We start from the raw sequence: 24,397 nt of genomic DNA, 5'->3' as shown, positions 1-24,397 counted from the left end.
CTTTTTTCTCACCATCCAAAACTTAGACTAATGTAACGAGCTCCTGATCTAAGCCTTCTTCCTTAACCACTGAGCCTCCGCTCCAGCTCTGAGCCTCCTCCCTGCCTTCACATCCCGACTTAATCTTATTTCACCCTTTACGAAGAGCCAAGCACGGTGCTGAGTGTTATCCCAGCACTTGGGAGGCTGGAGCAGGAGGGATTTAAATTTGAGGCCAGCCTGGCTCACAAGGCACAGCAAAACTCTAGGTAGTAAATGTTAGCAAAATGGGGGAATTATACAGCTTCCCTTGACCCCTCAGTCATCTGTGAATCTATGATGGGATTTTTGCCTTATTTTTGTGTCATAGTCCTAGTATTTTCAAAAACCAATTTTATTGAGATTTAATACACAGAAGAGTTTAAACTCTACAATCCAGTGAGTGTGGGTATATTATTCTGGTAAAACCTATATATCGTAGTTCTTGCCATTTAAATCAGTTTTGAGCATACTATTCAGGGCTTGATTGCATTCACAAGATTGCGTGAACCTTTCCCAATTATACTTGCCCTGAATGTGTTTATTGTACTTAAGACAATTCGTGTTTATAATCCAAGTAGGCTTATTATAAAGTAAACCTTTCTACCGTAAGTGAAAGAAAAACTGGTGTTTTTTGATGTAGAGAGATGCATAGAATAATAAGACAATAAAACATGAGTGCTAAACTCTTCCTCTGGATGCCCAGGGAGAGCTGGGAGCTTATGGACTGGTCCCCTCATGGTGCAGAGGGAGCTAAGTTTCAGAGGAATCTGACAGTGTCCTCAGACTGGGATGAAGAAACAGCTTCCCCTCTTTGTTCTTCTTTAGATTTTATTTATTTATATTATTTTAATTTTGCCTGAATGTATGTCTGTGCACCATGTGCATGCAGGGCCTTAAGAAGCCAGAATAAGGCACTGACCTCCCTGCTCCACCCCACCCCTTCCCTCCCTGGAACTGGAGTCACAATTGTGAGCTGTCATGTGGGTGCTGGGAATTGAACTCAGGTCCTTTGGGAGATCAACCAGTGCCTTATGCTCTAGCCCCAAGGCTTTCTTCTTGACATAGAAAAATAGAAAGACAGGAAACTGAATGTTTTTTTACAATTTTGTATTACGTTAATAATGTGCGTGTAAGTGTGACTGTGTGACTGTGTGTGTGTGTGTGTGTGTGTGACTGTGTGTGAGCGCACACACACACACATACATGTGTAGAGGGCAGAGATAACTTGTGGGACTTAGTTCTCTCCTTTTATCACATGGGGCCTGAGGATCGAATTCGGGTCATCAATCCAACCATCTCACCAGCTTTGCTTTTTAAATATTTAGGTCAGTGTCCAAAGCAATGGCTGTATATTTTAGAATTAGAGCTACTCGATCAGAATATAAGGCTTGCAGGGCGATGGACCCTGGAAGATGGATAGATGGATAGAGTGAGGAGTTGAGGTTACATTTCCATATAGCACTCACTGTATGACTTGCACAACTTACCTCATCTTATCTGTGAAATGGGCAGAACCACACTCATCTTCCAACTCTGATAAGTGGAATAATCTAGATTATATTTTGTGTGGTCCTGGGCATAGCGTAAACGTGCAACAGTGGCGGTTGTGGTTGGTTTTGAGAGCAGTGTTTGTTTATACTTCCCCAAGAGATAGCCTCCTATCCCATTAGAACGTAGCTCGAGTAGTCTGAGAAGAGAGGCCCTCCCAGATCAGTAGGCACCATTCTTCTTCGCCCTGCGCTCTGGTGTACAGACTGAGAGGCACCAGGGGTTCATAAACGAGGCCACCGGTGCTGTGTGGGAAAACTTAACCAGAAAGAGAGTACAGCTGTGGGCCAGAGGCCACGTGCACATGAAGGACACTGGTTGGTCCAGCTGCTCTACACTGCCTCTGGATTTAACACTTGCCTGTGCATTGTGCCCTCCGCCCTGGCAGGAGGTCACAGAACTGTAAACAGCAGTGCCCACAACACCACGGCAACACCAGGCCTCTTAGGAGGTGGAGGCGCAAGTCGTGTCTCATGAGCTGCACAGTCATAGCCCAGCTGAGGAAAACACGTGATACTGACTTCTACTGCCCGCAGGGAAGGAGGCGCAGAGCCACTGGCCCCTGCTCGCTGCCTCACCTTAGCCCTGCTATTTCATCCCTTCTGGGCACGGAATATTTATCTTTAAACCGAAAAGAGGATGCTGTTTCCCATCTCACAGGATGGTGGGGAGGATGACACGGAGACGAGTGAGTAGTTAACTCGCCACTTAGTGAAAGGTAACTTCCATTGTTACCACGATTAGTGACGATCAGTGAATGTGTCCGAAGCTCTCTTGCCTAGGGTTAGATACTCAGTGCCGTGCAGTTGTGAGTCTGACTAGATGGCAAGCAGAATATGTCAAGGGCAAAAAAGAATCATAGTCCTCTCCAAAGTCAGTAAGAAGTAGTCTCCCTTTTAGAGGAAGGAAAGAAGTACTTGGATTTTCTGTGTGGAAGGATTGCTTGTGTGCTATCTAGACCTGTGTGGACATCCTGTGCATCTCGTTCCGCTCAATTCCGAAAGCAAAACCAATGGACAAGAGACAAGTGCAAGTTAAAAAAAAAACACATAAAAGTTCAATCGATTAGATTCGTTCAGTCGAAGTTGATGTGGTTTGTTGAGTAGGGAGGGCCCTTGTGAGTGTGGCACAGGGGCTGTCTTGCAGAGGCTGTTGGGGGACTTGTGGCATCAAAGGACCCGGATCTCCTGTCTCATTTCTTACTGCAAGCAATATCCACAGAACTCTCCTTTCTGCCTCAACACACAGCAAAGCCGTATCTAGCCACAGAGAGGTTGCAAACCCAAAGAGTACCAACATCCTGTGGCCAGACCTAGTTATAGCCCGGTGAGCCTGCTTCCCAGTGTGCTCCAGTCCTGTTCTAAAAGAATTTTCATCTGAATGAGCAGCTCAAGTGTCAATTCACAGAAGGGATGTAGGTGAGGGCTTTTGTTAGAGAAGCGGTGATTCTTGAACTGACTGGCACTGGAGAGGATTTGACATAGTCTCCAAAATTCAACACAAGATGGAAATGAGAAAGAGCTGAGCTCAGAGACCTGGACAAGAAGGTAAAAGAGGTTAAGGCAGGTGCGTGCTGCATGACTGTAATCCAATCATTCAGGAGGCTGAGGTACGAGGATTGGGAATTTGAAGCCATTTTGGACTATAGTCAGACAGATCCAGCCTCCACAAAGATCCCAGGAAATCAAACCAAACCAAAACCAAAACAACAACAACCCAAAACAAAACAAAACAAAACAAACCCAGAACTCCCCAGTAAAGACTGTGGCAGTGCTTAAGAATCCAGTTGGTTTTCCCGTGAGCTCCCTGGCCGTAAGGCAAAGGGTGAAAGGTGCCGTTTGGTTGTTCTTGTTGAGTAAGAGAGTTTGGGCCAGTTATTTCCTGAAGAGAAGTAGCTGTCACGTGAATCCCCCACAGATGAGGGTTGGGGAGACTGACTGTACAGTGTGTATAGTTTCCCAGTGTGCTGTCGACTTCCGGAAAGCTGAGTGATGCTGCTACATTTAAAACAGTCAAGAGTCTCCTGCTCTACACTGGTCCTGGGCGCTGGGTTTCCAGTGCCTTCACCAGGACTTTTAACGTTTGATTCAGGCAGAAGCAACAGCGTCATCTTCAGGATGAAAGAGGGATCGCCTTGATCAGGCAGGGAAACTTGGGGTCATTGCACTGGGTGGGTGGTTTCGGGTGGTGAGCGTGTAGGCTGAGTTGGCTTTTTCTTGGCCAGAAGCTTTGAATCTGCTGAAATGGGACCATTGAGACACAACTTCTCTGTCTGTAGCACAGCGGGACAGAGATCTCTATGGCTTGCCGGTCTCCAGCAGCAGCAGCAGCAGCAGCAGCAGCAGCAGCAGCAGCAGCAGCAGCAGATACAGTGAATGACTTCCGATCTGACTTGCTGAACCCACACTGCTGGTTGCTATAGCTCCCTAAAACAGCACTGATGGACCTATTAAAGGGCTGGCCTTAGAGGTCAGTCTCATTAGATCCCACTGATCTCGTGGCAGGAAAACCAGTCAGGAGATTCATCCCCTGATTCTAGAATCAAAGCGGGGCTTTCTCACTGTGGAAAATAAAAAAGTACAAGCAAGGATGGATGGATGGATGGAAGGAAGGAAGGAAGGAAGGAAGGAAGGAAAAAAGGAAAACGTGACACAGATTTTCTTCTGACCTTTGAAGATGAATTTAGTAAAACGGAAAACCTGTAGTATGAAACATGTGACTTTTATATTCTTTCTCAATGTGCCTCTTGAAACTATTTGAAAATAACGTGGGTGTTTTGTCCGCTCGTTTTTGGTTTTGGGAACAGGGTCTCACTGTGCAGCACTGGCTGGTCTGAAGCATGATATGTAGACCAGGCTGGCCTCAAATTCACATAGATGATCTTGTCTCCGTCTCCTTGAGTTATGGGATTAAAGGTGTATTCCACCATACCCAGCCAAAGGGATGCTTTTAATATTCTCTCAGACAGATTTTTTCTGTTTTTCTTTTCCCCCTGATACAAAGACTGGAGGTAGAATTACATGACTCTAAATACCTACATCCAGGATGGACAAACCTATAAAGACAGAAGAAAGCAGGTTAGCTCTTGCTTCATCCTGAAGAGTCTGGGATGACTGCAGGGAAATAACTAAGGGTATAGAATTTCTTTCCGGGGTGATGAAAATCTTAAGAATTTACTGAGACAATCTCACAGATCATTGGATGTACCAAAGACCGTTGAACTGAACTCTTTAAACAGGGAATCGTATGGCATGTGAAGTGTGCGTATGCGTATGTGTGTGCGTGTGCGTGTGTGTGCGTGTGCGTGTGCGTGTGTGTGCGTGTGTGTGAGTGTGCGTGTGCGTGTGCGTGTGTGTGTGTGTGTGTGTGCACATTTCAATGCCTTTCTCTTCTGCTAGATCTGGGCCTGTTGCCGAGTGAGGGGGCCCCCGTCGCCCATGGAGTCTTTTAGTTTGGAAAAGTGAAACAGGCAAAGGTTTTTCTCTTGCATTTCCCGGTGGCTGGTCAGAATGAATGACACCATGGTTTTAAAGTGGGGAAGCGGTTTGTATGTTAGTTGTGTCATTTACTGAGCATGGGGCATTTTTAGAAGAGATTCCTATGCCCTCTTCATATAGGCAATCAGCCTCGTGACCAGTACTTTGAAAATTTAAACAGTTGGTGCTTTCCCATTAGGGTTTTGCATAACAGTGTCATGAGAAATATTTCACATGCCGTATTATCCCGCTTACAGAGTTCAACCGTCTTCAGTATGTTCTCAGATTGGTACAGTTGTCTCAGTACACTCTTAAGATTTTCATCATTGACTTCTCCGAAGGCGTCCCAGACTCTTCAGGAGGTTTGTCCATCCTGGACGTAGGTGTTTGGGATCATGCGACGTGTGGCCTTTCTGTCTGACTTCTTTGACTTAACACAGTGTCTTTGGGATGTAACTCTGGCATGGGCCGTATGCACGCCCACTCCTTTCCATCTCCGAATAATTCCATTTGATGGACAAACTACATTTTGTTTGTTTCCTTTCCCTTCTCTTTTTGCTTGCTTACTAAAATGTCAGATTCGGTTCTTAAATCTTTCCCCCAATCAATGGTAATCCATCCCTCCGTATTTTCATCTTTTAATTTTTAAAATTCACCTTATTTTTATTTCGCATCTCCGTCTGTTGCCCATCTTAGTTTCGTCTTGGAGGTTTGTGAATTGGGAAGTTTCACAGCACCCCCCATTACTTTGCCAGGACTACCTCATGAGTCATCTTCTTACCAGCCATTTCCTTTATTTTGTGGTGATTTACATTTTTTTTTGGCTGCTTTAATTTTTAAAAGACTCTTTTTTTTTTTTTTTGGTTCTTTTTTTCGGAGCTGGGGACCGAACCCAGGGCCTTGCGCTTCCTAGGCAAGCGCTCTACCACTGAGCTAAATCCCCAGCCCCTAAAAGACTCTTTAAGAGCAGCTCTAAGTTTCCAACAAAAGTTAAGTGGAAAGTACAAAGGTTTCCTGTACCTCTGGCCCTGTAGACCAACACCACGATGGGACCTGGGTTGCAATGGCTGAGCCTGCACAGAGCCCATCCATGTCCTGTGTGCCACAGTGCACTCTTGGAGTTTTCTAGTGTCTGGATTTGGACACGTGTAAGATAGCATATATTCACCTTATAGCATCATGCAAAATATACCCACTGTCCTGACAGCCAAATCTATGTGACTCGACTATTTATTCCTCCCTCCTGGTAGCCATGTCCTCCCCCCCCCGCCCCCCGCATAGTTTTGCCTTCTCAGAGTGTCGTGGTGGTGGAACCACACGGTCTATGCCTTCTTCCACTCGGCACCCTCCCTTGCTTACTGTTACTGTAATAAACACCACTGCCAAAGCAACCTGGAGAGGAAGACTATTTTAGCTTACAGTTCATCACGGTTCATCATGAAGAAGCAGAGACCCGGAGGCAAAGCACTGTAGAGGGATAAGGATGTCAAGCTCACCGGCATTCTTTCCATGGCTTGCTCAGTTTGCTTTTTTACACCTCCTGGGACCATGTTGCCCTGGGGTGGCCCCACCCACAGTGGGTTGGACACATCAAATTCATGAATCAAAGACAGTGCCCCCAACAAGCATGCCTACGGGCCCATCTGCTGGAGGCATTTCCTCAGTTGAGGTCCCCTCTCCCCAGATGTCCCTAGCTGGTGTCCAGTTGATAAAAGCTAACCCCTCTGTTTCTCCCGAGAGCTCAGTGCCGTCTACTGCCGCATTGCATTCCGTGATCGCTTGCTTACTCTGGCTGCTGTTTGTTGATCCGTTCAGCTGCTAGAGGATGTCTGCTGCTTCCCACTTTTGGCAGCTATGGAGAAAGCTGCTGCAAACATCTGTGCACAGGTTCTTCTGTGTATACACATTTTCCAACAGCTTTGGGGAAACACCAAAGGAGGACGGTTGTAGGATTGAGTGGTAAAATATATGTAAATCTTGTAAGGCATTGCCAGAGCTCCTTCCAAAGGGGGCTCTTCTGCATTCCATTCCCACTAGCAAAGGGTTCCTGGCGTCATATGACCTTGAAGACATTCGTGTCATCTCTGTTCTGACTCTTGACCATTCTAAGAGCCTACCCTTGTTGCTTTGATTGGCATTCTTTTGTTTTGTTTTGTTTTGTTTTCTGATAGCCTAGGTGTGGGGATTTGTCATCTGTGTACACATGATCTTGGGCGTCACTCCACCAGGAGGCCTGTCGATCATAGATGCTGCTGCTCCCCGCTGAAGAGGACTTTATAGGTTCTCACCGTTGTCTGGCTACCTTTGCCACCCTCTTTGTCTTTGTCTTCACACCTCTGCCTGCCAGCTCAGAGTCTGTGTCTTAAGTTTCGTTTCTGGTGCTGTGATTAAAAACACCCAGACCAAAAGCAGATTAGAGAAGAAGAGATAATCTGGTTTAGGATTTCTAGTTGCTATCACTGAGGAGGAAGCCAACCTAGGAACTCAGGTGGTCTGACATGTCACATAGCACAGCATCCCATCCGTAGTCAAGAGCAGAGAGAAACAAAGAGACTCACGCTTCCTGCTTCCTCTCATCTGCCTTTCTCCTCTTCTGTACAAATCAGGGCTCTTTGCTTGGCAGAAAGTGCCGTACAGAGGGCTGGATATTCCTACATCAATTAGCAAGATAGCCCCAGTTAGATCTGTCCATAGACCAACCTGATCTGGATAATTCCAGTCAAAGTGTAATTTCTCAGGTGCTTCTAGCTAGTGGCAAGTTGGCAGTTAAAAACCCATCCCAGTCTCCATCCTGACTTTTCTAGCTCATGTATGGCCATGGTACTAACCTGGAACCCAGGGCTTCTGGCTTTAGGCATGTTGAAATTAATCGCTTCTTACTGCTGCTGACAGAGAGACATGGGGTAGATGTGACCCTAGTTCCTGTGGCTGTCTGCAGAGTTTCTTACTCTGATGTAAACAATTCCTTCCTGACTCCATTTTCCTTGCCACCCTTCAGTGAGGTGAAGCTTCCAGAAGCCTGTTAGTTGAGCCTTGATTTGCCTGTCTCAAAATTTTTGATCTTACCCCACCACCCCAGCATTGCCATTTTCCTGCCACTCAGTGGCCTACAAAGTGGTTGGCTTTTCCCCCATTGGGTCCTCTTTTGTGACTTTAGCAATTCAGTCCCTTCGGCTTGGATTCGTGTGACACTCGTAGCTGCTTCCTGTACGGTGACGTGTGGGGCTTGTGGGAGGCGAAGCATGCCTACCAGTTCTCCTTTTTCTGCTCCTATTCAGTCATGTCCTGTGTCCCATAGATTCTGGCTGTGATTCAGTAACCGACACGGAGCCCGAGGACGAGAGAGCTCTTCCTTTCTCAAAGCATACAGACCTGCCTCTGGAGACATCGCCTGGGAACCTGATGGTGGTACAGCCGGACCGCATTCGTTGTGGGGTAAGCATCCTGGGGACCTGGTACATCAAAGCATTGACTTTTCCAGTAGATGCCTTTGTTTCAGTAAAGGGTTGTGAGGGCATCATGATACATCTTATTATAACCACCACCTTCCTCTGGGATTCCCATCACCATGATCTTGGGCATGAGTAACTCCTTTAAGTCAGAGAACTGAACCTGGGAGTGCATGTGTCATCCATATATGTGCAACATAGGTCAGACAGGACACCAGCAGACATGAACATTGTTAGATACATAGAGAGGGGACTGCATATCTTCCAGCTGACCCGGTCCTGGGAGGAGGAGGTAGCATATTCTGGGAGCCTGTTTCTTTCTTTTTTTTTTGGTTCTTTTTTTCGGAGCTGGGGACCAAACCCAGGGCCTTGCGCTTCCTAGGTAAGTGCTCTACACTGAGCTAAATCCCCAGCCCCAGCCTGTTTCTTCATTAACTGGCGGCACCCTGGCCTCAGGGAGGGCGTTAAGGTTTGATGGAGGAAACTTGCTGGCCAATGTTGCTTGCTGAGAAGATTGCCTAATACCTAAGCCATATGTGTCTAGCATTTTAGGGTGGTCATATGGTCACAAGGGAGCTGTGTGTGAGACTTCATGGAAGTCTTTTAAATCCTATCACGATATTTGATCATCTCTCCTTCCCTGATTTAAAATGCAAGGCACTTTGGATAGGATAGAGCACAGAAATGCTTTCTTCGTGGATATGCTCTTCGTTAAGCTTGCCACTGTGGCTTCTCAGAACCTCAGGGCACGAGAACATTGGAAATGAGAAGTGGGCCTGGAGGGGTCTGACTTTCTCCTCTGCACTGAGGCCACAAGACACTGGCCACAGGTTCCCTGCATAGGAGTTGCCAGCTGTATTTAAGGCTGGATTCAACTCCTAGACATTATTGATTGGGACTTCAAAAAGTGTCTTTAAAAATTAGGCATAAAAGTTGGTGTTTCTTCGTGTCTTATGAGTCAGAATCTGTGACATTAGGCTTGGTCTCTCTCTCTCTCTCTCTCTCTCTCTCTCTCTCTCTCTCTCTCCCCACCCCCCCCCCATGGAACATGCATCCCATAGCCTGGTCCCCACCATTTTCTGATCTTCATGGTTTATTTTTATTTTTGAGGTTTTGAGACAGTACATAGCCCAGGGTGGTCTTGAACTCGTGAACCTCTTTTCTCACCCTCCCCACAGCTGGGGTCACAGGTGTGTGCCACCGCACCTGGCCACTCCCTGTCTTTTAAACTCAGCCTGTTGTACTCTTTGCAGTGACAGCTGGGCCTGTGTGGACATTTTGGGCTCGCTCTCCCAGTGCCATGTCTTCCCATGGGTGTGTGGTCAGACCGCCAGGTGGGAAGGGTGTTTGGTGCCCATGTGTGCTTTATCCCACTCTCCTCCTGCATTCCCAGGCTCTCCTTCCTGCTCCCCATCTGCTGCTCTCTCCCTTAGAATCATCCTAGCTGCCTGCTCCAGGTCTGTGAACCCGGAGTGTCTGGGCTGGGGGTGGGACCTGACTGCCAACGGAACTGACATGCATTCTTTTGGGACCCTCATTTTACTGGGATGAGGTGCAGGACCAGGAGTGTGGCAGTAGTGACGACAGCAACAGGACACACACTGAGTTCTAGCAGTCTTCAGCAACCTGGGTCACAGCCTGCTCAAAGTCCACGCCTTGCACACCCTTCTGCAGCCCTTTGTAAAAAGGTTGCTATGACAACTGTATAACCTGGAATGAATGAATGAATGAGGACTAGCTCTGGCCAGAATCTCACCTTGCCTTTCTGGTTTTTTGGGAGGGCCCAGACCTACCGGTTTGTCTAAAATGACCATTGCCAACTTCAGTTAAACAAGAGACAAGTTAAGTGTCCCTTACCTAAAATGCTAAGGACCTGAAGTGTCTTAGATTTTGAATTTTGGGGGTTAGGGAGATGCTGGATTATTTCTGTATGCATAATGGGATATGTTTTAAAACCAAGTGTGTTTATGTTTTATGTACACGTTATATACAGCCTGACAGCAGTTTTATAGAACACGTTACTTCCCTTGCATTTAGTCTATGGCATAAATGTGCAGTAAAGAACTCCCCACTTGTGGCATCAGGTCAGAGCACTTTGGACTCTGGAGTTTCATGTTAGGGAGACTCTGGCAGGCTCAGTCTGCCAGGCATGGTGGCACAAGCCCCTGATTCCAGCACTTGGGAGGCAGAGGCAGCCGTGCCTCTGAATTCGAAGCCAGCAAGTTCAGGAAAGCCAGGGCTACACAGTGGGATATTATCTCAAAAACTAGATATCCAACTATCTGACGCTGTAGAGATTCTGTGAAAACAATTTTTTTCTGTTTAAAATTTTTGAAATATTTTATACAATATATTTTGTTTATATTCCTTCCCTTCCCCAACTCCTCCCAGATTCTTCCTCCAAACTTCACGTTCTTTCTCTTCCTCAAAAGGAAAAAGGAAAAGAAAAAAATCTCATTGAACCAAACCAAGCAAACAAGCACATTAAAAAAACAAAACAAAAACATAGAGTCAATCTTTTATTGGCCAACCACTGAGTATGAGGCCAGCCCTGGCAAGTGGCTGATAAACTACCTAGTCACATTCTGTTGGACAAACTGGCTTTCCCCTTCCCAGAAGGTATCAATTGCAAATAACTTCTTGGTGATTTGTGGGACTTGGTGATGACTTGTGCTTCTCTGTGTTGGGGTGCCTGGCTTGAACCCATCCAGGTCTTGTGGCTCCTGTCATAGACACTGTGAGTACATATGTGCATCAACTCTGTTGTGTCTAGAAAACACTGTGTTGGGGTTGGGGATTTAGCTCAGCAGTAGAGCACTTGCCTAGCAAGTGCAAGGCCCTGGGTTTGGTCCCCAGCTCCAAAAAAAAAAAAAAGAAAGAAAGAAAAAGAAAAAAGAAAACACTGTGTCCTTGGAGGGGCACACCCCTGGTTCTTAGAATCTCTTTTCTTCTCCTTCTCCTTCTCCTTCTCCTCCTCCTCCTCCTCCTTCCTCTTCCTCCTCCTCCTCCTTCCTCCCTCCTCCTCTTCCTCCTCCTTCCTCTTCCTCTCCTTCTTCCTCTTCTTCCTCCTCCTCCTTCCTCTTCCTCTTCTTCTTCCTCTTCTTCCTCCTCCTCCTTCCTCTTCCTTTTCCTCCTCCTTCTTCCTCTTCCTCTTCCTCCTCCTCTTTCCCCCCTCCTCCTCTTCCCCCTCCTCCTCCTCCTCTCCTCCTCCTTCTTCTTCTTCCTCTTCCTCTTCTTCCTCCTCCTCCTCCTCCTTCTCCTCTTCTTCCTCCTCCTTCATAGATCTCTAAGCCTTGAGGGGAGAGGTGTGATAAAGATATCAAGGTTTTGCTCACTCTCTGCTGGTTGTCCAGTTGTGGGTCTCTGTGTTAATCACCATCTACTGCAAGAGGGAGCTTCTCTAATGAAAGCTGAACAATGTAGCCATCTATAGGTACAGCAATATGTCACTAGGAGTCATTTCATTGCTATGTTCCCTTAGCAGAATAATAGTAGTAAGTTTTACTCTACTGCCAACGGTTTATGTAATCTTCAGTTCTTGGCCTCATTAACCATGTCTCATGGTGTGGGCCTTTAAACCCATTTTTTAATTGGTTGGTTGCACTTATAACATTTATGCCAATACCACACCAGCGTGTCTTGTAGGCAGGTTACTGTGGCAGAGCACAGGGTTCCTAACTGGGTGAGATTGATCGGTGATTACTTTTCTCCTCCAGTAGTGACTGGAGCACCTTCCATCACCTCGACTGCTAGTCAATAGGAGTGCAGCTCCTAGCTGTGCACCAGCTTGATCTCTCCATGTTTGATGACATAAGTGTATGTGGTCTTCAGCAGTAGGGTCTTAGTGTCCGGTGGTGGAAGGTAGCCAATAACATTGGCAACAGCTTGTAATGTTTTTTTCTGTGGGACCACTTTGACCAATGGCTCAAAATGATGGAACCCATTTCTAATACTGGGGTTTTTGCTTGACAGGGAATCTACCTAGGGCATTGTTTTTCCCGTTATGTGATAAGACCATTAAAGTAACACACACACACACACACAGCACACAGGCACACACACACACAGACACACACACACACACAGAGACATACACACACAGACACACACACACAGAGACACACACACAGAACATACACACACACACACACACACACACCACAGCACACAGGCACACACAGACACACACAGGCACATACACATACACACACACACACATTCACACACACAGAGACACAGACACAGACACATACACAGACACACAGACACACAGACACACACAGAGACATAGACACACACACACAGACACACACACACACACGCACGCATGCTCACACACACACACCACAGCAACTTTAAGATGTTATAAAATGAAATAAACATTTGTAATCTCTAGGTTTAAGAAAATGATGAGAGGGGTTGGGGATTTAGCTCAGTGGTAGAGCGCTTGCCTAGGAAGTGCAAGGCCCTGGGTTCGGTCCCCAGCTCTGAAAAAAAGAACAAAAAAAAAAAAAAAAAAAAGAAAATGATGAGAGCAGTGAATAGACCAAGTTTCCATCTAATTGCTGTGAAGGCTCATAAATGTTCAGTCTGTTTCCGTAAGTTCCTTTACTGGATCGATAGCCTATGATTCTCTGCCCAGCACTGGTTTATCAAGACCCCCTTGGCCAGGACCGTCCTCTCTTAGAGAGCAGGCTGGAGCTGGGACACCCTTGACCCAGCACCCTAAGGGATACAGGAGGAAGAGAGACCAGAACTTGTCTCCCACTCCAGGCAGAAACCACTGTGTATGTCATTGTGAGATGCAAGCTGGACGAGAAGGTGTCAACAGAAGTCGAGTTTTCTCCTGAGGATTCTCCCTCCGTCCGGATGGAAGGCACACTGGAAAATGAGTACACAGTCTCGGTGAAAGCACCAGGTGAGTGGCCCCGTGGTGACACAGAGCATGCTGCCCAGCTGCCTTCGGAAACACTGCTGTCCATACACTCTCCAACCCCACACAGTGCCACTCAGCATGGCTCAGTTGACGTTTTAAAAGCAGTGCATCCCTCTAGTTACAGTGTGGCCTCTTTAGGTGGATGTTTTAAGGAGCAACGCATCCTTCTAGTTGCCCTGGGTTACCGGTGTGACCTCGTCATTTTCCACGTTCACGGTTGTCACATTTCCTCTCTGATGAATCGAATCTTTGTGGTTGGTGTATTTTTAATGTTTTTCTCTCCCCCTCAGAACCTCTTCCGGTGGTATAGACTCCCACCCCAGGAAGAACACGTAGTACAGCCTGCCACAGAGCAGGCCAGCTGATTCCACTGGCCCAGGGTGGTAGGAATGAAGTGCTGTCCTCCAACCACCAGGATCCTAGCCCTCGGTGACTCTTGGCCTTCAGACAAAGCCCCTTCAGCCCCATTTTAATGTTTATTTATTTACTTTCTTTTTTTCCGTCAAGGCCTGTGGAATTCAGTGAGGCGAGCTGGGGAGCTGGCTTAGTGGTTAAGAATGCATCTTGTTCTTGAAGAAAAACTGAGTTCAGCTCCAAGTATCACATGAGACCCTTCACAACTGCCCATAACTCAGTCTCCAGGAGGCCTCTTTCCTACCTAAGCATCTGCACCGACCCATGTTCATTCTTGTGTGTGCATACACACACACACACACACACACACACACACACACACACACACAAATTCTGAAATTATGCAAAGCAGATGAAAATCCTTTAAACATGCAATTGACAGCGCCACGAGGACTCCTATTCTGTGTACGGTCATACATACATGCTGGCCTGTTCATCTCCTCCGGGCTCACCTCTGACACTTCCTTCCAGCCCCAGTGAGCTGCTTCAGCATTCAAATGTAACATATCTGTGCTGACTCCTTTCTTCACTCTTCCTGGCACTCATCAATACCTCTCCTTCTGTTTAGACCTCTCGTCGGGGAATGTTTCTCTGAAGGTCTATTCTGGGGACCTGGTGGTCTGTGAAACCACCATCAGCTATTACACCGACATGGAGGAAATTGGGAACTTACTCTCCAGTGCTGCAAATCCCGTGGAGTTTATGTGTCAGGTAAGGCTGGTAGGAGGAGACCCGAGCTTTCTCAGACATAGGAATTTCATGTGGGGCTACTCAGCTTCAGCCTCGAGTAGCAGGAGCTAGCTGGATTTGAGATCTGATCGTCTTCGCTGTTTTTATGCAGGCCTTTAAAATCGTGCCCTACAACACAGAGACTCTCGATAAACTGCTCACGGAGTCCCTGAAGAACAACATCCCTGCAAGTGGACTGCACCTCTTTGGGATCAACCAACTGGAAGAAGACGATATGATGACAAGTATGTCCTCGCAGTCATTTCAGTCCTAGATCGTGTGTGGCCTGCTATTCGGTCGTAGATGGTGTGATTTGGGGAGGAGGCATAGCTTCGTCTGCTAGCACCAGAGTGAACCAAGGCTCAAACCAAGCAATATGTAAGAGGGTGCTGCCACCATGGCACGGTATGCTCTTACACAGCCTTTTTTTTTTTTTTTTTTTTAGTGAGTAGCAATATCGTCTAAAATAATGATAAAAAGTCCAGTAGGTACAGAAGCCAGTGAAATGGTCACGTACTGTCATCCATCAAGGATGACGTACTATACATAATTGTGTGTGGGTCACACTTCTACAGGGCTAGCAGCCAGCATCGTCACCAGCATGTGAGGAATGCCTTCTGCTACAGCATGGCAGCTGCAGCGTCATGAGGAGGTGGGGCTTTGCTTGCTTCATTCTATGTCTGCAACGGAGTGGTGTGGCGCACAACTGTTCTCCACCACCCCCTTCCTTTTTTTTTTTTTTTTTTTCTTTTTTTCGGAGCTGGGGACCGAACCCAGGGCCTTGCGTTTGCTAGGCAAGCGCTCTATCACTGAGCTAAATCCCCAACCCCACCACCCCCTTCTTAAAAAAAAAAAACGTGTGGCTCTCACTCACCTTTTGGATGGAGTTCACAGTCCTTTGCCTGAGAGCAAGCCCCTCCCAAGGGGTGCTTCTCCACACCCCTCTCAGTGGTTTTCTGTTCCCAGATATAATTCTCAAATCCTTGTCTTTGCCACTCTGTTCATGGGAACACCATTCCTCTGTCCCTGCCTTGATCATCATTGCCCTGGTGGCTTCCTCTTCATCTCCCCAGGAAGCATTTTCTCTGGAAGGAAGGCCTTCCTCAATTCTCCACAGACTGGGGTCTCCCTAACAACTCGGACCTTTAGTCCTGTAGTTTGCCTGCCACATCTGACTTTCAGCTCAGTGGGGGCTTCTCCAAATCTGCCTCGTTGTGGGCTTTAAGCAAATATTTGTAACTTGAGTGAAGAGAGGGCCCTGGGAATGGGGAGAGTCACATCGGATGTCTGGGGATATCACCTGGTAAACTGCATGGGGTGCCTGTTCCTTTCCAATATGGTGGCACTACACAATGGTTCTCAAGTCCCTGGTTACCTTCCGACTGTGTCCTAGGCTGTGTAGGAGCCACAGGAAGAGAATAATCTGCCAGGCCTTCTCCAAGGCTTCCCTGCCTCCTCTCCTCCGTCTCCTACGGTGGAATGTTCTTGCCTCGGGGCTGTGAATGTTTTATTTTCTTATTCTTAAACCAGAGGCTCAGGAGAGAGTATCTCATAGCCTAACATGCAGTTCTAGGGACATTTCGGACCTTTCACCCTTAGGATCACGTCCTGGTGAAGAGGAAGCTGCGTTTTTTAAAATGACAGAGCCAGGCCTGGAGAGATGACTCCAGTGGTTAAATCACTGTCCGCACAAGCAGTTCTGATCTTTAGACTCCCTTAAAGGTCAGGCGAGCCTGATGATCCCGGTTGTCAGCCCAGTCTCAGAAGGCAGAAACGATGATCTGTAGCAAGCAGGCCAGCAGCACCGTATTTGAGTGGGAAACCCTGCCTCAGAGCATAAGGCAGAATAGTGATAGATCGAATTCTTGATATCTCCCTGGGCTTCCCCACGCATGTACATTCACATGCGCCCGCCTCACACATGCCCACAGTGTGAATCATTTTTAATATAAACCCATGTAGTGAATTAATCACGTAGCTGATTTCTTTATGTTTGCTAGTTCCCAATGATGTCGAAGACAGATCAAGGTTTATTTTTTATAAGCTTTTACCACAATACCTGGGCAGTAGTGGTCTACATCAATACTCTGAACACATTTGGCTATGACACTTGCAGCTTAATGCTGGTCTAGCTCTCTCTGCTTCAGATGTTTTTCCCCACGGTGGCGTCTTCTCAGACCTCCACCCCGCGGCTCTCCTTCCAACTCCACTCTCCATCTCCCGGCCTCTTCCTAAGTGCTAAAACCCCAGCTGCTCTTCTCTCTCCCTTTCCCTGGCTGCTGGGAGTTCTGCCCTGTTCTCGCTTCTGCCCGGCCATTGGGTATTCAGCATTTATTGACAAGGCAGAGAATAAATGGTAAAATTGTTTACACAAACTTGAGAAAGGAGATTCCTGACATGAGTATTACAGTGCTGTGTCCGGATTGAAACAAGGTATGAGGGCAGGGAAACCAGCATTTAAATAACACAAGGATAACCTTTACACAGTGCACATGAACATCATGCCTACACCTATGTGCTTGCAAGTACACATACATACATGTACTATACTTCACACACATATGAAAAGAAGAGAAAATAACACATAAAGCGACAGAGCCTAGAAATCAACTTTTAAGGAAAGAGAAAAAAACAAGTTATTCCCCAAGTCCCCCAACACGAACCTATTGGTTTTCTTGACATATTTACAAAATCCACAATAAGAGAGAAGTGGATGGACTTCTTTCTATTTTATCGTTTTTTTTTTATTTTATGTGTACGGGTGTTGGCCTGCATGCGTCTCTGTGCGCCATGTGTGTAGAAGGCTCTCAGAGGCCAGAATAGGATGCTGGAGCCCTGGGACTGGAGTTAGAAGTAAGTTACGAGCTACTGTGTAGGTGCAAGGAATCAGGCCAGTGCTCTTAACTTCTGAGTCATCTCTCCAGCCCGGATCTGTTATCCCTCAACACTCAGCGTTGAGTGTTGTAGAAACTTGGACTTAGGCCCACAAAAACCGACCACTTCCAGAGACACGCATGAGGACGTGTTAGAGACAAAATCCATCAGTCTTTGATGATTATTAGCTATGTTGTGGCTGCCGCTTAAGCCTTTAGAATCAGCGTGGACTGAGTTGGAAATGGAGCTTAGTGGTAGAGCGCTCGCCCAGCATGCCGAGCCTTGTGTTTGATCCCTAGCCCTAGAGGAAGAAAAGGTAACGTTTTCTAAGAACCGCCCGCTCTTTTTCAAAGCAGAGGATGCACCATTGATTACTAGATCTACTAATTAAAATAACATTTCCTCCATCACCAGAGTGTCTGGTCTTTAGAGGTTGCCCAGAGGAAGCCATCAGTTACGTCAGACTCCCAGTGAGCAGTAACTTGAGTGCCTACTCCATGCACGCTAAGGCTCAGCAGCCATCCTGTGCCTGCCTCCTTATCCTTAAGTTAAATTCTCCTCATCGCCCTTTTAGATCAGAGGGATGAGGAGCTGCCCACCCTGCTGCATTTTGCTGCCAAGTACGGACTGAAGAACCTCACCGCCTTGCTGCTCACCTGCCCAGGGGCTCTCCAGGCATACAGTGTGGCCAACAAGCATGGCCACTACCCCAACACCATTGCTGAGAAACACGGCTTCAGGGACCTGCGCCAGTTCATCGACGAGTATGTGGTAAGCTCAGCGTGAGAGAGGTCCTGAGACGGGGCATGTGCTGTGCGACTCCAGGTCCACCTCTTTAGCAAAGGCACTGATGGATTTTTGTCTCTAACCTGTCCTCATGTGTCTCTCTGGGATCGGGCAGTCCAAGTTTCTATACGTACCTTTGGGCAAGTCATAAGTCCCCTCCTCTTTTTAATTTGTTTGTTGCAAAAGAGGACACCAGATATCCTAGAACTGGAGTTACTGATTGTTGTGGGATTCCCTGTAGACGCTGGGAATAGAACCTTGGTCCTCTGCAAGAGAGGCAAGTGCTCTTAACCACTGAGCCATCTTTCTCTTCTCCCATTTCTTAATATGCAAAAGGAACACATCCTAAGGGGTCTGTTCATAGGGTTGTTTTTAGACCAAAAGGAACTATCATATGCAAAGCGCTGAGACCATTTCCAAACTACGGACAGGAACTTGCACGGAGTGTATCTGCTCAAGACGGATGTTCTCTCTCCACTACCTTCGGGGCTCCTTGGTAGCACGTCTCTAGCTGCCTTGCCCGCCTTTGGGCGCAGGAGAACTGTGTCAGAATTGGTTCTTTAGTGAGCCAGGGCCGTGATAAGGCATAATAAGGAGGAGGTATCAAGGTGGTCACCCTTGAGATCCCACTCCCTGCTGCATTCCATCTCTTTCTGAGCCTCTGCTTGGGTCTGAACTTAAGGCAGGTGGATACACCGCGCTTTCTTGGCAGGTCATTCTTGTTCACTTGCGTCCGAGTTCTGCTCTGTCGTATCACGCGCCAAGGATTGTGTCTATGGTCTTGGGGGAAGCTGTGCTGGACCCTACGCCCTTTGGGTGTTCCTTCTTTATAAACTTACAAAGGACACCTGAGAGTAGCTCATCTGACTGTGATTCCCCTCGCCCCCAGTATAAGTAGCCAGACTAATATGGTCTTGTGTGCTATCTCCAGACTGGAGTGAGCTGGACACTTCTTCAGAAACTTAACTCTGCTCTGTAACAGATAACCCGTAAGGCAGTGAAGCCAAGGGGCGGAGGGGCCCCATGCTTTGGGGGACACGTAGGTATTTCAAACACTCAGAATAGTTTAAAACCATGTTTGGGTCCTCACTGGCATAAACGGGCACCAAGACACTCCTACTGTGAAAGGAGATTTTACTTGGCCTCAGTTTGGAATCACAAAGGGGCTAACCACAGCACGCCATTTTCACAGTAGGCGTTTTCAGTAAGGTCACTCTGTTCGGGGTAGTAACTAAGTCCCTGAGCTCAGTTGGTCAGCAGATGCCCTGCCCCATTTAATTTTCACCACAGTCCTGTGAAGTTGAAGGGACCAAGACCTCCACCTTACAATCAAGGAAAAAGGACATAGAAAGCCAAGGTGATTGTGCCCTGGGCTTCACAGGGGTAAAGGTGGAGATGGGATATGAACCTAGTTCGCTGCTACGGTCGGGGCTCGTTACCCTGCTCTGCGTAGCAGGGGAAGTTAAAGTCTTATTTTCAGAGTGCCTTAAGCTTTAATCTGTCTCTCACTTCTCATACCTGTTCGACTCCTAGCTAAGTCACCTTCCACCAACACAAGTTTAGCCTTACTCTATGTGTGACACTGGTTCTCAACTCGGGGGTCAAACAGTCCTTTCATAGAGGTCACCCAAGACCATTGGATGATACAGATATTTACATTATGAATCGTAACAGTAGCAAAATTGCAGTTATGAGGTAGCAGTGAAGGTAAGTTTATGGTTGGGATCAGCACAGCATGAGGAGCCGTGTTAGAGGGTCCCAGCATTAGGAAGGTTCAGAACCAGTGGCCTGTAAGTAGGGTCATGGTTTATTTATTTAGTTGTCAAATGCTAAACCTGGAACACCAAACACCAGGAAACTGTTACTTGATTCATCCATTCGGACCTCACCAGGAAACTCACATAGTGTCCATGAAAAGTGGCCTCTGCTGGGTGCTGATGAGGTGAGAGGAGCTGTCTGTGGTTTGAGGCAGAGGTAAGGATTGTGACACACACCACGATGTCTGTCCAGGAAAAGCTGTTCACAGGTTTCGGGGAAGTCAGCCTCATACTATCAGAAGGCAGGGGGACAGGGTGAGCCTTTCTGATGTCAAGGGCCCTTCAAGTAAAGACCCTGCCTTTGGGGACATCTAGAATAGTGAAAGTGGGAAAGAGAACCCTGGAAATTGGCAGGCACTTGGATAAACTTTCCAGAAGGTGCAGCCATGAAGACATCCCTCCGGGATGCCTGGGTGCACAAGTGCCAGCATATCTTAGCCTGTGCTGTGCATCTGTGTGGCCCTCGGCGTCGTTTGTTTCTCCTTGAGTGCCCACCAGACTGTTAAAAGGACCGAACCTGAAACTGTGAGCCATGCGTGTGGGGAGGACTGGATTTTCTGAGCTTTGCTTTTCAGGTGTAAATGTGGGAGAGGCGGGGCTTCCGAAGGAGATGGGTGCGAGCCTGATTCTTACTAGGTACTCCTGAGGGGTAGTTTATATTTATGTTCCCTGACCCCTGTTAACCAGGATATAACTGTTTAACTCAGTAATCAGCGTTAGGGGAAGATACAAAGGTTCAGGAATACGGCCGATACCCGTAAGCAATAGATGGATGGCCACGCCCTTTGCCCTCTTCAAGCCAGCTGGGGCCTGAGTCTGCCCAGCTAGCCAGGTTCCTCGGTGTGCAATGGGACTGTCTTCTTATGCAGGAGACCGTGGACATGCTGAAGAGTCACATTAAAGAGGAGTTGATGCAGGGCGAGGAGGCTGACGATGTGTATGAGTCCATGGCCCACCTGTCCACTGACTTGCTGATGAAATGCTCCCTCAACCCCGGCTGTGACGACGAGCTCTATGAGTCCATGGCTGCCTTCGCCCCAGCAGCCACAGAAGACCTCTGTAAGTAGCTTGGCCTGGTTCTGCTTTCTTCCCGTTGCTGAGAAATGGCTTTCTTCATTCCAGTCCAAATGGGGAAAGGCCCCCAAAAGGCCCCGATTATCTCTGCAAGCACCCAGTGAAGAGCCTGGGTTGCGACACCACCAGGGTTGCAGTCATGGGTCATAACAGAGACCTTTTTCCAACTTCCGCTGCTTGCCTGGAAGCCTAGACTAGTCTTGACGGCGTAGCCTTGTGGTCAAGAAGCTCTCAGCCCTGCCAATCTCGGTGGCCCCTTATTATAACAAGCGTTTTTCAATGCTTTACTATCTGACATGCAATTTATGTATGGCATAACCTACCGACACATGGAACCCCGGCTTCCTTACACTACCTTAATTGAACTGTATAAGAAAAATAAGTGGAGAAGACATGCTTAGTCATGTCTGCATGTGAAGATATGCTTAGTCATGTCTGCATGTGAAGACATGCTTAGTCATGTCTGCATGTGAAGATATATGAATAGGCATGTCTGCACGTGAAGACATGTGAATTAGGCATGTCTGCATGTGAAGACATGTGAATAGACATGTCTGCATGTGAAGACATGTGAATAGGCATGTCTGTATGTAAAGACATGTGAATAGGCATGTTTGCATGTAAAGGTTTGTGAAATAACCCTGTACAGACATCTACATCAGAGCCACAACCAACGTCATAGCCTCACATGCTGACAGACACGTGTCTGTTGTCTCGGTGACTCAACTACCAGTGTTGGCCTTGCCACCTGGAGTTTCTTAAATGATGAACCTCTCTTATAAATCTAGCCTCTCCTCCCCTTCCTCCCCCCGCCCTGTGTGTATGTGTGCATGTGTCACAGTGCATGTGAGGGTGTGTGTATGTGTGTACATGTGCCTGTGGAGATCAGAGGCCATCATCTTTTGAAGGGTCTCACTTGGAACTCAGTGGGCTCACTGATTGGTAGACTGTCTGCCCAGCAAGCTCTGGGGATCTGTCTGTCTCTGCCACCCTTTCATGGGGCCACAGATGCAGGAGACCACATCTAGCTTTCATGTGGGCTCTAGGGATCCAAACTCAGTTCCTCATGCTTTCATGAACTGAGCCATCTCCTCAGCTGATCGTTTTAGAGTTCACTGGAGTCCATGTTCCTCCACAGTAGTGGCAATCTAAAACACCCTCACAGATCTTCAGAGCACCATTTGGGGGGCAGGGTGCCACCCTTCAGAGAAGTTGATGTAAATGAGATTGGATTGCAGTGCACAGGCTACTGGGAGGCAGATGGGCACAGCCCTACCCCCACCCAAGGCTTAGTGATGTGTTCCTATCGTGTACTATGAAGTGTTAAGCATTCTAAAATGTCGCCCACGATTTAGCGCCCTTTCCCTCTGGGTCCACTTAATAGATTCTAGGAAGACAAGATAAATATCCACCAACCCATCAGTTTTATGGATGAGGGATTTCTAGGATGGCTAAGCTGAGTCCTGCCATCCTTTCAGGGCCTGCAAGGGAAGGGAGCCTGGTTATCCTATGCATGAGCTTATGAAAAGCCAGCACCGCGAGGAGTTCACAGAGAGGGGTGCAGGCTGACTGGGAGCCCCTTGCCAGCACCTTTGGGAAGATGAGGAAACACACTTGGAAGCTCTTCACAAACGAGCCACGACCTGTCTGCCAGAGCTGTGAGGAAGGGGGCATGGTCCACAACATTAAACCATTTTTCTCACTGGCAGCCCACAGGTGCTGCTGCTAACCTGCTGTGAAACAGAGGTTACCTTCCTCAAACACCACAGCCAGCAACCTACAGAGCACAAATTTCATTTCTTTTAACCCAGGCCAGATTTGTCTCTAGCATGAGCTGTACTTCCGGTTGCCTCTAGCAAGCCTTTTGGCCTCTAAGGCTCTTTCCCCTGTGTGCAGATCCAGGAGCTAGCTGACAAAACAGCCCAAGGCTATTACTCATACCTCTAGTTCCTACACTCAGGCTGAGGCAGGGGGATCAAGACCAGTCTGGATTAGGCAGATCTTGTCTCAAATACTAACAAGTTCCTCAAACAAACTAAGAAACCCAGCCGTCAACAAACCCCTCTCCAGGCACACGCGTGCATGCTTGTGTGAGCACACGCGCACACACACAACACACACACACACACACACACACACACACACACACACACACACACCACATCTACCTTCACAGCTAGCATGTATTTCCAGGGACGTTCCTGTTGCATCTACTTGATTCTCCCCTGGGAGTTACAGTGAACCAAGACCTTTCTTTTTCCACTTTAGCACAGGGACTCATTCACAAAACTGCCAGCAGGACCCTTTAAGAACCCAGAAAGTGGACCTGCTTTCTGCCCATTCCCTAGCCTCGGGGCTGTTGAACAGTGAATTCCCTGCTTACTGACAGTGCCTGTTGACAGCCTCTGTGCATGCTATTCCCCTCCCCCAGATGCTCCAAAATAAGAAATTTCCCCCAACATATTGCAGGACTCCCCAAGGGAATACCAAGGCACCCGTGCTCACCTGCGCTTCAAAGGATGCTATGGGACTAGCCTCTTGGTGGCTGGATGGCAGCTTGTAAAGTCCCTCAGGGCCAGGAGGGTCTGGACGTCACAGACCCAGGCTACCAGGAAAGAGGCAGGCTGTAGGTTGTAGGACACAGCTACTATTTGGGTGAGATTGGACTGATGGTAGTAGTATTAATTTGCCAGATCATATAATCTCTGACTGTAGACATGACTTGGTTTGTTTCTGTGTCTGTGGTTATTGGGTCTAACCCAGGAACAATCTCTTCCCTTGATCTCTTCCCTGCCGGTTCAGAAGATGTAGCAAGTAGGGTCCGGGAAGGATTTCACGGACAGTGACTGCCTGGGTGAGATGGCAGCTGGTTCTGGAAGAAGCAGGACAGAGGGCAAACAGATCCATCTCAGATAGTGCACCGACATGGTGATGCCCACTCACTTACCCTCCCTGGATGTGGCCCGGCTGCTTTTATCTGTGTTTTCACTCAGCCGTCCTTCTGATCAGGCAGAGAAGAGATCGTTCCCAGGGTCAAACCCAGCAACCACAGAGACAGAACCAAACCAAATCAACCTCTACTTTACAGGGAGGAAAGTACAGGGTCCGAGAGTTAGTGACATCCCTAAATCCATCAAGGAATCTGAGCCTTCAGGTCGCAGAGGAAAGTCTCTCTGCTACCACAGTAGGGTAAAGGGACCCTCTGGCCTGTCCTTCTGGGGTTGCCTTTGCTGCTCTTGGGGTGGGCACGCCCCAAGAGCTGCTTCTGCGTGT

At 47.7% G+C, this 24,397-nt stretch overlaps 1 protein-coding gene across 6 annotated transcripts in view; it reads left to right on the top strand.

The window, feature by feature from the left end:
* Positions 1-24,397, top strand: part of Pik3ap1 (phosphoinositide-3-kinase adaptor protein 1) — a 154,115-nt gene that overhangs the window by 83,231 nt on the left and 46,487 nt on the right. For all 6 annotated transcript variants that reach the window (NM_001106368.2, NM_001398791.1, XM_063287325.1 and 3 more), the window contains 6 exon segments: positions 8,344-8,480; positions 13,268-13,412; positions 14,413-14,555; positions 14,686-14,818; positions 18,022-18,218; positions 20,920-21,109. In NM_001106368.2, the coding sequence (NP_001099838.1) occupies positions 8,344-8,480; positions 13,268-13,412; positions 14,413-14,555; positions 14,686-14,818; positions 18,022-18,218; positions 20,920-21,109 (945 nt within the window).

The sequence above is a fragment of the Rattus norvegicus genome, chromosome 1 (genome assembly GCF_036323735.1).
Source record: "Rattus norvegicus strain BN/NHsdMcwi chromosome 1, GRCr8, whole genome shotgun sequence".
Taxonomy (NCBI): Eukaryota; Metazoa; Chordata; class Mammalia; order Rodentia; family Muridae; genus Rattus; species Rattus norvegicus.
This window is presented reverse-complemented; position numbering and strand designations above follow the sequence as displayed.